Genomic DNA, 16,644 nt, shown 5'->3' on the forward strand with positions numbered 1-16,644 from the left:
TTAGCCTTCAGATCAGGATATTGTTCTTGTTCTCTAAATTACAAGTAAAATACATTAATATAATATGGTGCTGTAGGCTAATGCCCTGACTAAAGCTTATCAGCTTACAAAAAAGATTAAAGAACTCTTCTGTAAGATTCAGTTTGAACAATCTCAGCAGAATAAACAGGCTGAAGAATACCGAAATAATGTATTTCTAATACAAATCTACACGCATTTTTGAATGTCAGATTAAACCCTAAAAGTTACTAAAATAAACATGAAATGTCATTTATATTAATTCATATCATTTCATGAGGCATGTACTTCTTTTATTATTAAATTAATATTAATAAAGAAATCATGGGTATTATGGATCGATTGCAGCTATACAAAGCAGTATGCCTCCTGCTTTACTGCACTCCAAGTTGCTCAGTCACTGCAATATGCAGGTGACAGCAATTAGGAGCAGATGACAGAAGCACTTTGAATTTGTACCAGATGGTAGCTAAGGGTCATTGGAAGCTAGCAGACCTTCCACAAGGAAACTGTTGTGCAGTACAACTATAAAACACTTCAGTACTTAGAAATAAATTATTCACGTTCTCAAAGAAAATTGGAAGGTCAAAATAGAATATAAAATATTATGCAAGGCATTAAAAACACTCACCTAGTGTTTACAGAATTAAATACATTTAAAAATAAAACAGCGCATACAGAGCATGTCTTAACCTCACAATGGGGAGAGTCATTACAAAACTAGTAGGAACATCAGCTAATGTATCTGCTAAACAATTCAAACTGGTGTCCCAAAGGAGGGAATACATAAACACACTTTTTCTTAAACAGTAAGATACTGACTGATTACATGCTCCAATGCAAGAGGGAAAAAAGGCCAGGGGAAGATTCATACGTGGAATACAACGCTTTAATGGATGCCCCTCCACACTTCTGCTGTGCCCTCAAAAGTACTGTTTCACAGCTGAAACACAATTAGGTGTATCTCATTTGCAAAAATTAATTCCCACAATCTCCAAATTTATAAATACACACAAATTTGCTTCAATTTTTTTAGCTGCAAATCGAGAATGAGATCCCCTTAGATGGAGCACAGCACTGCACTAGGTACTGTATGAACTACCTCAACAAGCCAAGGAAGGACAAAGGAGAAAGTAATGATACAGTAATATCTGAAACAAACACCCGAAAATGAGAATAAGAGCTGGACATACAGCCAGAGAACCTTTGGGAATTTCAAAAATATGTATAGATAAAGTCAATGAAATGGCTACTCAGCTGCTCATGGGGAATCTCTTCCTGTGCATAAAACTGTTAAAAAAAAATCAACCATGCATTCACAAGTTGGAGCCAACAACTCGATAGCAGAGCAGATGAAAGATACATGAGTTGTGACGAAAGTAGCTTTAAAAGGAAGGTGACAGGGCTGGATAGGCTAAGGAGGAAGGAACCCATGGAAAGATGCAGGTAAGAGCTGAAGAGGTGAACCAGGATTATTATCTTTTATCATCACAAAATGAGAGCACACTAACCAAGACAGCATTTTTCAAGGTAAACAAATTGTGAGAGATTATTATTTGATAATTTCATCTGATCACAGACATAAACTTTCTTTTTCGCAAATGTACTATCTTGTCAGAGGAAAAACAAATGTGTAAGAAGTGCAAAGAAAGAAAGAAAGAAAGAAAGAGGTAAGTGGAACTAGTAAAAGTATTAGACAGACCAGAGTAACAGGGTGGAGAAGCAGAACAAGTCAAGGAGTAAGGTAGTCAGAAGAAAGATATATTGAATATAAAGCAGAGGACTGGCGCTGGCTGAATCTCTTCCAGAGACCATACATATAGCAGGGAATCACAACAAACTGAATCAAAAAGTCTTTCAACAGGTCTTTCAAAAAACCCGAAATAAACAACTGTCCAACCACTGTCAAACTTAGACTAGAAAAAGAGCTGTATGTGAGAGGCTTAACAAAAAAACAACCAAAAAAATCCTATCCCTCAAACCCAGTAGGCATCAGTAAGAATCTTATTTTCTTTCTTGAGCTGAGTCACAAGTCATCTGTCTTTGCTTTTATAAAAGAAAACATTTGAGTGGATTCCTTGGAGACTATGAGATTAAGGAAAGATTCCACAATGTCTCAAAATCATAAAAGAGATGAAACTGAATGCTGTTTTGTATAAACAGTATTTTGGGACACATTCCAAAAGATATGATGGGAAGGAAATGAGCTTTAAGAATATGAAGAGCAATCCACTCTTTACAAACTAGTCTACAATCTAAACCACATTATTTTCATCTGGTACAAGCTGGAATGCTGATTTTAATGCTCAGTGTATCCATAGGCTTGCTCTCTGAACTGAGGTAAAAAAAGAAGGGCAAAGACTGTATTTGTTAAGATTATGACAAGCTTGTTACTTCAAGTGTCAAACACAACTCAGTAAATTATCTTAGTTATGATCACTATGTTCAGCCTACACCAAAACAAATACTATGTTCTGATATGGAGAGAACTTTCCTTCTAGATATCCATCACTGCAGACTAAAGTTTCAGGTCACGTGAATCATGATGGTTTCTGAGCCTCCAGTAATTAGAGAAATACAGGAGATTTCAGTTGCATGAATTATTGAGTCACATAAAAACCTCAAAAGATGTTTTTTTTATACTTGCTCTACACAAAGAGAAGGCTATCCAATAATAACAGTAAACAATAATTAATGTTTGTAAGCATCCAAATAGAAGTTTTGAAAATTGGATGAGTACCTATTCTAAGAATGCTCTCCAGGTCTTAAACATCCTTGTTTCTGACATTTGGGACATCCCTCTTTCCTAATACTTGTAAAAAATAATAATCAATATACTTTCAACTTACCCATCACTAAAACTAATATCTCTGTTCTTTCTTATAGAATTCCTTTCCATATTGAAAAAATTAAGCTTATTCAGAAAAATATGAAAACAATTGCAGCAATAATGAAAATTACGCAAACAACATTATATAGGCTTTTCCTAATAACAGCTAGAGTTCATAAGGACCTTAGGCACACCTGACTTTCTACACAGTTGCAGCATCAAGTTTTTGGAACTATACATCAAAAAAACACATGGATCTTAACTAAGGAAAAAATAATTCCAGAAATAAGGTTTCAGATTTCCAATAAAATACACACAATAAAGAAAAAAAAAAAAAAAACAACTAAAAAAAAGTGCTGACTGTGGTACATTGTTTTTATTAACAAACACCAAGTGCACAGAACACTACCTTAATGTACAAGGAAAATGCACAGCAGCCTCCTTCCACAACATCAGTATTTTAGTTGCCACCACTTCGGCTTGCTCAAGGCCAGCAAGGCCTTGCAGGTAGAGCCTTTCGAAAATAGTGCAGTTCTAAGCCATGGGATGAGGTTCCAAGTACCCTCTGAGCTTTGCCCCTACCCTCTCATCTCCCAGCAGCTGCATTTTGCCAAGGAAATGATTAAATTCTGAATGGCAACAAAGCCATAAGGAGCAATGTAAAGGTAAAAGCAAACTCTCTCAGCTGATTGGCAGCAGTGGAGGCAGCAGCTGAGAGGAAATAGCCATCAGGGTCTGCCTCTTTGAGAGCTTACTGGGATCCACACAAGCCAAATGTGCAGAAAATCTCCCTTTTGCACTGTTTCCTGCAGAATGACAACATTTCAAACTATTTCTTTATTTTATCATAAATCATTAATTTTAGCTTAGATTGCCCCAGGTAAAATACATGTAATTTCTGGTGAATAAGCTGAATGGCATGCTGTTGCTATTCCATAACTTGATCCATTTTAAGAATTGTTCTGACTATTTTGTGAGGTTAATCTATTTTAATAGATTAATAGAATACTTCAGAAATTATATATTCCACCACTGATCCTTCCTTAAACACCAGTGTGAAATGACATTGAACTACTGAGACAAATTCTAACCTACATATGTTCTAAAAATACTAAGATAAGAAAATCCAAGCAACTTTTTTAGCAGAGTCTCCAAAAAGGGAAGAGAGAGATTACAGAACATCAAGTAACATTCTTTATGAGAATCACCAGAATTTAGAACTCCAAGTTAGACATGGTTTGTGGCTTGCCATCAACATTCTGGCACATATCAATTTTCATCCTTCTACAGCTTTGCAATAGGGAATAAATTTAACACTGTAGGAATTTTACGGCTGTGAATAAATTATATGGCTTTGCAAAATCAGCGGGAGGGTTTGGCATGAACTCTAAAATACACAGTAAACTCAGGAGTATACCCAGAGTACAGTGAGAATTCTCCCTCACTACTGAAGAGCCGTCCCCAGAGCTTGTTCTGTATACTGTTGTATAGCAGTAATTTTGTTTAGAACTAAACTCTATATTGTTGCCTTTGCCTTGCAATAGGATTGTAAACAGAAAGTGGCACCAACTGAAAAAGTGTTTCAACATCCATGTCCCAAGCAGCAGCACCATAATACAGCACAGCCAACCTCTTCAGCCTGGTCCTTGAGCAGCATTCAAGCTGAGTGCCTCAGGCACCACACAGCAACATAGTGCACCACACAACTTCCATGCAGCCAGAAAAGACCTAGCACGTGCCTTGGTATATCAACTGCATGATATGTTTAATTGTTGGTTTCAGAACAAATAAGAAGTTAGGGCATAGGTTATTCTGTAACTTTAACTTGTGAAATGATAGCAGGCCACATCATGGAACAACTTTAGCTTGGGGATATAACAGCGAAGTAGATAAGCAAGTGTTGATCTAATTTTTTTAAGATGCCAAAGAAGATACATGAGGATCAACTTTAAGGCTACAGGCATCACGTACACACAAACCCATACACATCACATGCACACATATCCAAAATTAGTGGATTTTGAAACCTAAGAGTGCTGTAAAACATTCAGCTAGGTTGGATGAGAAATGAAGCTGAATAGCTTAAACTGACCACTCTCATTTCCCGTTTCTTTTGTGGCTCTTCTGCTTTCCCCCCACAACGTCTCCTTTATCTCTTGTGCCTCAGTTTCCCATTTGTAGTACTACCATTTTAGAACTTTTGAGGAGAACAATGTAAAGAAGAAGATTATAAAAATATATACATTACTACTTGAAAAGCATTGCTAATGGGGATAAAAAGTGCCCCAAGTCTCTGAAAAGAAGCAGCATGCTGTAAATAAAATACATGAGTGTACAAAACACCCCAGCACAACAGACTGCATTAAGTGATTTTTGTCTGCATATACACTCAAGGAAGTCAGTCAAGGCTTCCAGTCTTATTTTCTTATTGTCTTAAAATCATGGTATAAATCTAGCATTCTTCCAGTTTTCTATATATCAAAGAAAATTGAAAACCTCAGCTCCTTTATATGGAATTATGCTTTTTCCATACTAGTCATCTAAGGATTGAAATCCCCACTCTGACACTCTTGCTATTTCAGTTAATGATGTTAAAGATAATTATAGTAGGTAGATGTTCCCTCTGTCTCAGAGTAAAGGACACACAAATTTTGTCTTCTGTTTGCCAAAACACTGCTGACTGATTCCAAGCATCAACATTCCTACATTCTAATTTTGGAACAACAAAGGTGCCTCCTCTGCCATTTAGCCCTTTCTTTCCAAACTTTTAAAGAAAAGTACATTTTGTCTTCCTCCTTACCCAACACTGTTCCATCCCTCTTGCTGAGAGACACTAGGCTTTTCAAGGTGCTACTCTCCTTCCTTTTTTCAGAGATGACAGCACATGGAGAGAAAAGCATCAACAACCCTACATGATATGTATTTCCCTGTGGCCTGATCCCCCAAATTCTCCTGTACACCAAGAAAGGGATTCTCATGCTTCATGGGAAACTGGTAGTTAAGCACTTCCTTGGACAGAAGCTCTGTGTCAGGGGACAAGCTACGCATATCACCAACATACAACCTGTAGGTGACAGCTCTCTCAGTTTTATCCAATACAAAGAGAAGTTTAAGAGGATTTACTACAGCAGACTATACTCCAATAAAAAGTGCTGCATAAACATTTTTCTTATAAATCCTTAACATTTGCCATGAAGAACCATGTAACAGTTTTCACTGTTCTACTCTAACCCTGACCCTTCAGACGCACAGCCAGAGAAAGGCATTCTTCTCAAACAGACTATGAGCATGAAATTATCAATTTAGTAAAAAAAAATATGCAAGTGAAATTACTGGGCTCTTGCACAACTTGCACAACAACATAGCAGCAGGATAAAGTCAATGCCCTTATGAAGCCCTTAACAGAAATGCAAATTGGACTTAGAAATGTCAGCCTTTTGGGTAGAAGAGACAAGAATGGCTTACTAATGCCACTAACAAGATGTTGAACAACCTAATTGATTGGCATTCAAAAAAATGTGCCAAGGCAGAAGAAGTATATATTTTGAATATTGAAATACCTATGCTGAATGGGAAATTGGTGAAGTGGCATCAATTTCTGGGACCACATGAATCTGCTCCAGCCACTCCATTTCACTCCAAACAATGAATTGGAGGGAGTGGTATCCTTTTTTCAGCAACTATCTTTCAAAAATCATCCTCACAAAAAAAGTGGAGAAAGAACACAGATAAAAGCCTTTTAAACACAGAGAAATAAATCTGGTCACAAAACACCAGAAAGAATTTTTTTGGGAGGAGAGAAAGAATGAGAGACAGAGAGAGAGAGAGAGAGAGCACGAGAGAGAGCAAAGTGATTTTGCCTCAGTTTACCAGAATAGCTAGGCCATTTTCAAATAACCAAGGGCAACATATACAGACACACAATAAAAAAACCAAAAAACCCAACCACCCTTTTGAGATTTTCATATGTTAAAAAAACAAATCAAAACAGCAAACAAGCAACAAAAGCTAAGGAACCACAAGAGTAGTTAGCTTTCAGGTTAGTTAAGAATTAGGGTAAAAACAGTATTACTATTTTGATGAACACTAAATACTTACTACGAAGTTTTACTTCTGATGTAAAATATAACAGCAGATGTAGAATTCCATAAAATAAGGGGAGACAAAAAGTGTTTTGAATGCTGCTTGTAAGGATTAGCAACACTAAAACTATTTTTATACTAATCTGAAGCACACTAGGCAGATTACATGCTGTAGCTCCTTTAGAGAGGCTACTGATTTCTCAGCAGTTCCATTTAAGATAATTTCTACTAATTTTGATGCATTACTGTGCACATTCTGTGTGTATATATATTGCAAAGTCCAAGAAATTTTAATGTTTCAATCTTAGTACACAAAATACATTACCTTGAATTTATTTCCATGTCGTGCCAAGGATACTGTGGTTTTTTAACTTCAGCCCCAAAATCTGTTTCCATTGCTGGAAACAAGTCACATTTACAGAAAGGTTGCACCAACAGTCTTGCTTTCTATGAAGACTAAAGCTGCAAAAGCAACTCTGACTTTAGATAAAAAACTGTTCTGCACTTTAAAGAAGAATGAGAACACCGCAAAACGCCAGACAAAGTAAATAAATAAATAACCTTAGTTTGTTAATTTCCCTCTTGGTTAATTAACACCTATAAATGACCTTTAGCATTGACAAGTCCAACTTCATCCAGAAAGCCAAGGTTTAAGAATATCTATCCAAACAGGATTGATTACTGATTACAGCATTGTGAGGAGCACAATTCAATCTGATTTTTTTTTCCTTTAAAGACTGGAACTGCATTCCTGAGCAAGCTGATGTGATTGCCAATGAGGTAAAATGCAGAGAGTCATTACACTATAATGTTGATGTTACCACGTCCACATTTCTCTGAAGCACAGAACATATATCATTTTAGACTGAAATTAAACCTTGCCAGAAATAATTTTTCTTTATATTGTTGGAATTAAAAACATATTGAATTGATCCATTAAGAAAATTCTACACTCTCTATCTTTGTGTTTTTCAGACTGTGTTTGCATCCTTAGGCAATGAAACAATTTTTACAATTGTAATAAAACAAGTAAGCGTTGACTTTAAGTTAAGAAAATTGTTGCTTGAATGACTAAATACTTCAGCAAACACAATAAATCCTTCTAAGTTTAACATACAGATAAATCCCATGCTTGAACAGGTACATAAATTTCACAATTTTTCTTATGTAAGTTTTCCTAAACTTATTTCAGTTTTAGTCTTTTGCTGAGTGCTTACAGAGCAGGTCTGCATCTTTAAATTTTAATATTGGTTCATTCAAAAAGCATCTAGTGTTAAGAAGGCACATTAAAAATCTACCACTAGAAAAAAACAAATTTATAATATGAAGTACAGCAACAATGTTATTCTCCAGCAAAAAATACAACTGTAGCACTTATCAGTATTTCAGTGAAGAGAGTAAGGATAAAAGAGTCAGGCCCATGAATTTCCTGTTTATTTCTGGACCTATGAGTTTCAGTTTGACAGTGTAATTTGGGAATCATAGATCTCAATGTTTGCTTTCTCCCAGAGAAAGAAGACGCCAGCACCATTGAACTATGTTCCCAGTAAGAATGTATCAATATGTTGTACAGGAAAATCTCTAAAATGTTATTTTTATTTGTCTTCAAAGAGCAGCAGAGAGAAACAATGTGCCATTTAAAACCGTTTTCAAACAGTATTTCAAACAATTATTTACTAAAGCAGAAAAGGCTGCAGACTTATTTCCTCTCAAGTTCACAGCAATAGCAAAACTGAACAATTTAATTTTAATTTTGTTTCAGCAAGTTGTATGCTGATTTATTTTTTAAATATTCAAATTTTTAATCTCTCAAATGCAATATATCTTCTACTTCCAAAGGCTACTTTAGACTCCCTTTGCCCTCCTTTTGGGTCCTAATGTGACATACCCTAGCTAACATGTAACCATTATTTTCAAGCTTGAGAAAATAAGGGAAGATCCCCGAATACACAGAGGAGGAATGAACTGAGTACTGTTTGTCTACCTTCTGCATGGCTAGCTAGCACAAAATATCACCTACAGACAGCAAGTGTCTCATCATACAGAAGTATGCAAACCAATCTTATCCCATGGTAGAAGATAGAGACAGTAAGATGCAGACTGCAAATAAAGGTACAGCTAAAACTACATCTTAAAAATGATGACAACTGTTTTTTACAGTGCAGTACAGCATTTTATCACTTACTCAGCTGTGAGAGCTGTAAGTGTTCTCCTGTTTTCAGTTCCCAAATTCATCCTTACTGGCAATGTTACAGGTTGGTTACTTCTTTAATCATGGTTGCTCAGTTCACAGAGACAAAATCTCCATGCCAATACTATTGTTGAAATAGTCACACACAAAAAATTTAACATTTAGTAAAAGCCTAATACATCCCTAGAATCTGCTGAATTTAGGTAATGCATGTTACACTCATGCACACTTCCCTATCAGTTTACTACATTAAATAATTTCATTCTAAACATCTGTGCGAATTATTTATTAGTGAGAAGTTGTTCAGAATTCTTAAGAAAAAGATTCTGTTACTAAAGGGCTCATCTTTGTATCAGGTAGAAGAGAAAATAACCATACACCACAAACATTCTGGTTCCATTTTACTCTATTATTTTAAAATGCATGTTACAAAGATTAAAATAATAAAAGGCCATCTTAATCCTCATAATAGTACATATCACCTGTCTCTGTCAATGAGACATTTAAAAGCATCTCTTTATTAGAAACACAAATCAATACACTCAGGGGACTGCAATAACTGCTTCAAGCAATTTGTATTATCATTTCACTCTTGATGTTCCTACTCAGAGCAACTTATTATGAATGGCGTGAAAATGGCAACCTGTCACTGTTGATTTTTTTTCTAAACCTCTTGCAATAATTTTTTCCTTTCTTAATATAATTATCTTCTTACTAAACACAGGTCTAGGTTGTAAGGTACAGCCCACAGCTGAAGTTCTATTTCTTTAAAATTGAGAGTCCTCCCCAACTTACATTAGAAACATTACTGATTAAGTGAAGAGCTATTTGCTTTGTTTAGAACAGAAAGAATCTTGTACAGAGAAGCGCTGAAACCTCTGCTATCTTCTTGACAGAAAAATCTCTTGAAAATATTTTAATTGCTTGTAAAAAGCCCTGAAAGAGTGTTCTGGGTACTGACTGGAACATCAGTTATCTTGTTCTACCACCACTGGTAGCCTCAATAAACTTTAGTATTCTATTATAAACACTCCTTAAAACTACTGTCTACCTTTAGCCAAATACTGTACAGTAAAATAATCTGGGAAAAGTGAAAATTAATATTTAGCTGTGAGACACAGTTATAAAGATCTGAAGATGAACACTGATACTTCAAAGACATATGCCCCCACTACTACCTGTAACACTCCTAGCTAAAGGAAAAATAATTTTACGTTCAAAAGGAGACTGTGGCAGATTGTACCAACATTCAAGGCAGCAGCACACATGAAACACATCACAGTAAAGACTTTTAGATTTTTGGGTTTAGATACATCTCTTTTTAAGTTTTCTGAGAACAGAATCTGGCAATTCCAGAGTAAAACTAACTTACCTTATTTTTTGGATTGGATGTGTTCATTACACTTCGTGTTTCCTTGCCTGTGTAAATAACGACACCAATTACAGTTCCTGAAAAACAAACAAAAACCCGAGATGTAAATGAGAGAAAATGTTCCCAAATTAAAATGTGTACTCATTTAGTTCCTTAAATAAATCAATTGTATGAAAAAACCCCAACATTTCTGCATAACACTGTGAGTGCTGATTTTCAGAATGTAAAATAAAGAATTATTTTAACTTCTGCCATAAACATCCATAAAGATGATAACATGCTTTCCTTTTTTTTTATGGAAACAATACTTCCAATGGAACTGGTTAGAAATTTGTATTTGAACTTAAAATTTCCTCCAACTGTTTTCAGAAGTTAGGACGGCATAAATAACTGCACAGTGAATAAAAAATGAGTAAAGTGGTGCTGAACACATCACACAGGAATTGCCTGCTACCTCTGCCATCTATAATGAAGTAAAATCTGGTTGAGCCAATTAATTACTTTGATAGAATGTTATACAGAAATATTATCTTCATTAGCTTATAAACATTTTAATTTTTAAATTAGTTTTAGTCAATCTTTACAGCATGGCATAGGAAAACTTGGCTTCAGCATCACTAAATAAATTTTAATATTAAAAAAATTATTTTATTAATATGTCACATACCACTTTCTAGCATAAAAAACTCCCCTTATTTCTATTACTTCATAAAGTGACCTGAAATGGCTTTATGGCAGTACAACCAATAACGTGATTCTTTTGGTGGTCACTATGATATAAAGAAATAATAAACATAACTATCCAAAAACTCCCTCCTCAGGAAACTTTAGGAAAAGTAGAAGTATTGCATGTTTGACTGACATTAACCTAATTTGTCTTTGGCAATTAAAACCACATATAACATCTGCTACCACTAGTCTTGTAGTGTAACAGGTTGTAAAAAATTGAAGAAACTCCCAAAGACAAAAAAGATGATAGTGGAAGATGTTTGCATTAAAGATGTCTGCATTTACTCAAAAATAAAAATGTATCCTGGTTTAACCCCAGGCAACTAAGTTTTATATAGCTGTTCACTCACTTCATCCCCAGAGCACCAATGACAGGATGGTGAGGAGAATAAGGAAAAAAAAATTAAAAAGAAAACAAAACCAACCAACCAATCCCCCAATCAAAAAAATCTCACCACAATCTCATGGATTCAGATAAGAGTGGTTTAATGATTGAAACAAAGTAAACATAAAAACAATACTAGTAATACTTGTGATAATATCAATAATTATAAATATTGTAATGAGGGAAAAAAAGGCCAAAAAACAAAAACCAAAACCAACCAAATGAACACCACCCCCCCAAAAGAAAACAAAGACCCAAGAGAAATAAGCGATGCATAGTATCATTGCTCATGCCCACTGATCAATGCCCAGGCCATCCCAAAATTCCTGCAATAGTCACTAATCCATAACTTCTGAACCCTTTCATCTCTCTCCAACCAATGTCCACATATCACTTTGGGGTACTTCATTTCTGGAGTGATCCTGAGCTGACCTCTGTCCAGTAGTCAGAAGGTATTGGACAATACGCCGTAGGGAATCTCCTCCTGCACACTCCAGCACCCCCTGCCTTCACAGGTATTTAGTTCAGTAGAAGTTGGGGAGACTCTACCTCCCAGATTGCAAATTTCTACAAAGTTTCTCCTGGCTGCTGCAGCTCAGAAAAACAAACTGCCCTACTCGTCTCATATTTTGTTCCTCGAAAAGTTGGTTTCAAAGGTGAAAGTCAGATAAATTCCATTTTAACTACTGAACTTAGAGCAGAATTTTGGTTAGATCTGACTAAACTGCTGCTTTTAACAAGTTGTTGATCTTAGATTTTAAACTTTCTGGTATTAGCACAGTATCAGTGATAACTAAGTGTTCCTTAGATCTGAAGTACATTGGTGTAGGGAACTCTATCTGTAGTTTCACTGTTATCCCACTGTTGTGGTGTGATGTCATGATTTGCCTCAGTTCCCCTGGGTTCTCCCTGAAATCTCCTTCCCCAGGTGGGTTGTCAATCACCCTTCCCTTCCCCACCCTTGACCCTGGCTGGGCACTGTCTGTAAACCCAGAAATTCCAAGGAGAGCGTCGAGCAATTGGCAGGTTCAAAGGATGCTCTCCACCCCCTGGTGGCGTCATTGGCCCACCAGGTGTCCCTCTCAGCTGAGACCCCCTCCCCCTGTACCTGGTTGGTGCTCCCTGGGTCCCCTCCCCTGCCCCTCTCCCCAGGTTAAAGGACAAGGAGAGCACACGGTTGGGGTTGTGGTAGAAGAGTGCTGTTGGAGAGTTCATGGGAGTTGTTGGAAGATTCAGAGACTGTACCACCAAATAAAAACTCTGGACTGAAAGCTCTCCATCGGGACCCGCTCCTTTCTTCACCTCGCTTTAAAGGAACCTCCAGCTCAGGAAGGCCAGAGGAGTGACCCCCTCACAGAAAGCTCCAGCCCGCAAGCACTGGAGCTTGGGGCATGCCCAGACTTGTCCCCACGTGCTCAGCTGCAAGCACAGGTATGGAATAGCGTCTCTGGGGAGAAAACACCACAGGTGCCGCTATTCGGTCAGCAGCCAAGAACAGACAGACCAAGGCAGTCTCGTCAGTAATATTGGTACACTCCAATATCCCACAGTGGTTGCTCCAGGGACAGTTTTGGTGTCCAAGAACATGAATGAATCTAGCTGTACTATAGCTTATTAAAAGCAATGACTCATGTATTTTTATGGATGTGGCCTCTGCAAACTGGCTCTCCTATAACCACTGGAGTGGTTAATGATGGGAGAGAAGTTAGGAGATACCACTAGAACAAATGTGGCCTAGAAAAAAAAAAAAAGGAAAAGCAGACTTGTGATAGCCAGGCATACTCTGAGTCCGGTGTGTGATCATAACAATTTTGGTATCTCCCAAGCATGCATCTCCACTGTATGAACCATACAAAAACCAGGGTGTGCTCAAATTAATTAAAGTTGTAGGTAGGAGTTGGCAGAAAATACTGCTTTTGACAGCTGTGCATTTATATAAATTGTTCTGATTTTATCTAAAGTGACTTCACAAGACTGACATCTGCCAAAATCATGATGCAATTTCATTAATACAAATCTTCTCTTAATAGGTATCTCAGCAGGTTTCTTAGAAAGCTGCATTATCTTGTTCAGCATTTGAACCACACTGATCATTACCACAAATGGAGAACAAAAAGCTAAAGTCCCTACTGTAGTGGACTTTTTGAGGCTTTTTAAAATTTAACTGCTAACTTTCCTCTCTCCCATTTGAAATGAAGCCTACCGAAGCTTTCAATAAGCACAAACACCACAGTCATTGATGCCACAAGCACAAATGATCTGAAAGATAAGTAATTTAACTGAAGATAAACTAAGAGGTTTTCAGAATACTCAGTAGTTTAAGTTACTTGCTTATATTTAGAAGTGTTTCTCCAGGGACAGTAGTTTTACAAGTTTTCACTAACCAAAATTCCTTTCCTTCAGGCACTGTTATTAATTCCACAGTGATAATACAGATATTAAGAATGACAGAGACTCTGTGCCTTACTGTTACTTTTTAAAAACCTGCTAGGATACTGCCTGTAAGTGGAAAAGTCAGAATACTTTTTCCTATCTCACTTAATTAAGAATAACTAAAGGATGACTGCATGCTTTGGACTTGAGAAAAAGGCTTTTGATTCCCATCCCTGCCAGAGGCTTCCAGTGTGATCCAGGCACATTAATCTTTGCCCTTTTTAGGGTTAGGATAAGCATCATATAGATGGTCACCAGATCTCTGTCAGAGCTTTACAGCAAAGGGCAAAAAACCCTGCAGACTGGATGTCAGTAGGAATCTCCATTTAGATATCTAAACTATAAATTTTGAAACTGGGTATATATTAGGTGTAGTAAAATGGATTCCCGCCCCTCCCATTTAGCTTATTTTTCTTCTTTAAAGAGACATACTCTATCCAGGGAAGGTAAATGCCTTCCAAATGTACAAATTTGAGTAATCTTACTCTTCTGAACATTATATTTCGATTTAAAAAATGGCATGGAATAGTCTATTCTCGTGTTGTTTGGAATTACACAATTTCACTGAATCAATTTTTTGGTTCCCAAAATTCAGGAAGAAAACAAAAAAAGTCTTAAATTATAGCAAATACTTTTCTTGTCACTTCTACTGCTCTAGCAATAGGTGCTTTTTTTCTCTGTAGAATCCATTATTGTAGTATTCTGATATTCTCATGAGCTTTGGTAATCTGCATTCAAGATGCAGTTGACAAGATTTCTTGAAACCGTTATACACTTAAATTTACTGTTACTGATCTGCGAAATAATTGATTTGTGGTCTCTCTCTTCTAGAACTGTCATGGCATCAGCAACCAGAGCTCAAGTTTTCTGAGGTATTTCCCACATAATTCCCCAAACACTTTTCCCAGCCTAACCTTGACCCTCTGTATCACCTTGACAAATAGCAAGGGCATCTATCCTGGAGATAGTGGGCTATCCTACCTGATGCAATGTGTTTTTTGTAATAGGTCAAAGAGTACTATCAGGAAATTCAGCATGTATTAAACCCTGGGAGGAGAGCCCCCTCACCCAAAAATTGTCCTGTATGTCCTATACAAAACCATTTTTATAATTAAATAAGGCTTTGTATCTGCAACTCAGGTACATATTCCTTTCGTGGGTGTCAGTGATGTAGCTCTCTGAGACTGACAGCATCAGTCAGTAATATGTCAAGATAACAGTGCTAGGTCGACACAGAGCACTTTGTTACAACCTACAAGGGGTTGGAAAGGGTCTAACAAGGTCCCAGTGAGTCACACATTTGCTTGGCTTAGTAACACATGATGTCCAGGCTGCTTAGAGAGTACCGGAGAGAGCAGCCTTTCAAGCCAGGCAGTACTAAAGATGTCATACTGAAGAGTCTTAGGGTAAATGAAGAGATGTACAGGAAACATTGCAGGGTGGAACTCTACCCTCCACTACCTGGACTCAGGCCTCAAATCCCTTTTCTTGAACCAAAGTGCAATAGTAATAGATTTATTGGGTTTGCACACACACGTCATAGACTTTTTCAGTGAAAAATACCTGTGTGTAACAGAGTGGTGAACCTCAACAGTGAGGACACTGAAATCAGATACAAGTGTGGGTGAGGTAGCTGTCTACAGAGTAGAAAAACTGCACACTTTCACATACTACAGGCTGTTTATTCTTCTGTTTTCATGGAATCCTAGTGTCACTTATCTGTAGAAGCTGTGCACAAGCATATTCTTCCACTAGATTTTTCAGATATAATTAAGGGCTGTGAGCGATTTTACTAGGGGAGAGAATGCAGAGGTACCTGCAAACTTCTGTAGGCAGAGTCCACCTTTCATATCCTTCCATGGCAGGTTTAAGCAAGTCAGCTTATATAAGTTTATAATGCAGTCAGACCGTGACCAGCATTTTTATTAAGATTTTCAGTTGTCATAAATCTTGGAAATTCAATTATGAAGTCTAATTTAAAAAAAAAAAAACCGAAGCAAATTTAATTAGCTCATCATCACGTGTTCTAACTTAGTTATGTACATTCAACTTGGAAGTGAGATGGAAACAACTGAATGATGCATCGGTTATCAACCAGATCTAGACCATCTAAATTTTAACAATTTGCTAGATGTTTTACCTTATGGTCTTCCTCATGACTATATGCACAGTGTACCTCTAAGATCTTATAAATGTCTTACTAGATAAACAACAGACTGAAGGAAATAATTTCCTACTTTTTGCTAAAGTGCTAATCCTATCAAATGCTAAAATTACATCCACACAGTTCCTGAGTAATTCTTAAGATCTGGATTTTTGCCTTACAGGACAATGAGTACTTACATGAGAGAAACACATTACCATGGTATTAAATTGCAGCTAATACATGAAATGAGGTAAGCGAAATGAATGATATTCCAAAGGTTGGATATAATCAATGCCACAAAATCAGTTACTAAAGCAAATTATTTTTTTCTGGTACCTAAATTCAAGCTAACTTCTATATGCACACCACAGCACAATTTTTAATTTCTTGATCACATTATTTTTCCCTTCAGAGGGGGTTGCAGTCTTGAAGAGCCATTTAATATTTTTTACTTTGTA

The 16,644-nt window shown here is 36.7% G+C and overlaps 1 protein-coding gene across 2 annotated transcripts in view; it reads right to left on the reverse strand.

Annotated features, from left to right (window-relative positions):
• The window catches only part of ATP9B (ATPase phospholipid transporting 9B (putative)), a 155,101-nt gene that overhangs the window by 59,434 nt on the left and 79,023 nt on the right, over positions 1 to 16,644 (reverse strand). For both annotated transcript variants that reach the window (XM_041427466.1, XM_041427465.1), the window contains exon 11: positions 10,494 to 10,570. In XM_041427466.1, the coding sequence (XP_041283400.1) occupies positions 10,494 to 10,570 (77 nt within the window). The remainder of the gene's footprint in view (positions 1 to 10,493; positions 10,571 to 16,644) is intronic.

Source organism: Onychostruthus taczanowskii, unplaced genomic scaffold (genome assembly GCF_017590055.1).
Source record: "Onychostruthus taczanowskii isolate IOZ18803 unplaced genomic scaffold, ASM1759005v1 scaffold115, whole genome shotgun sequence".
Classification (NCBI taxonomy): Eukaryota; Metazoa; Chordata; class Aves; order Passeriformes; family Passeridae; genus Onychostruthus; species Onychostruthus taczanowskii.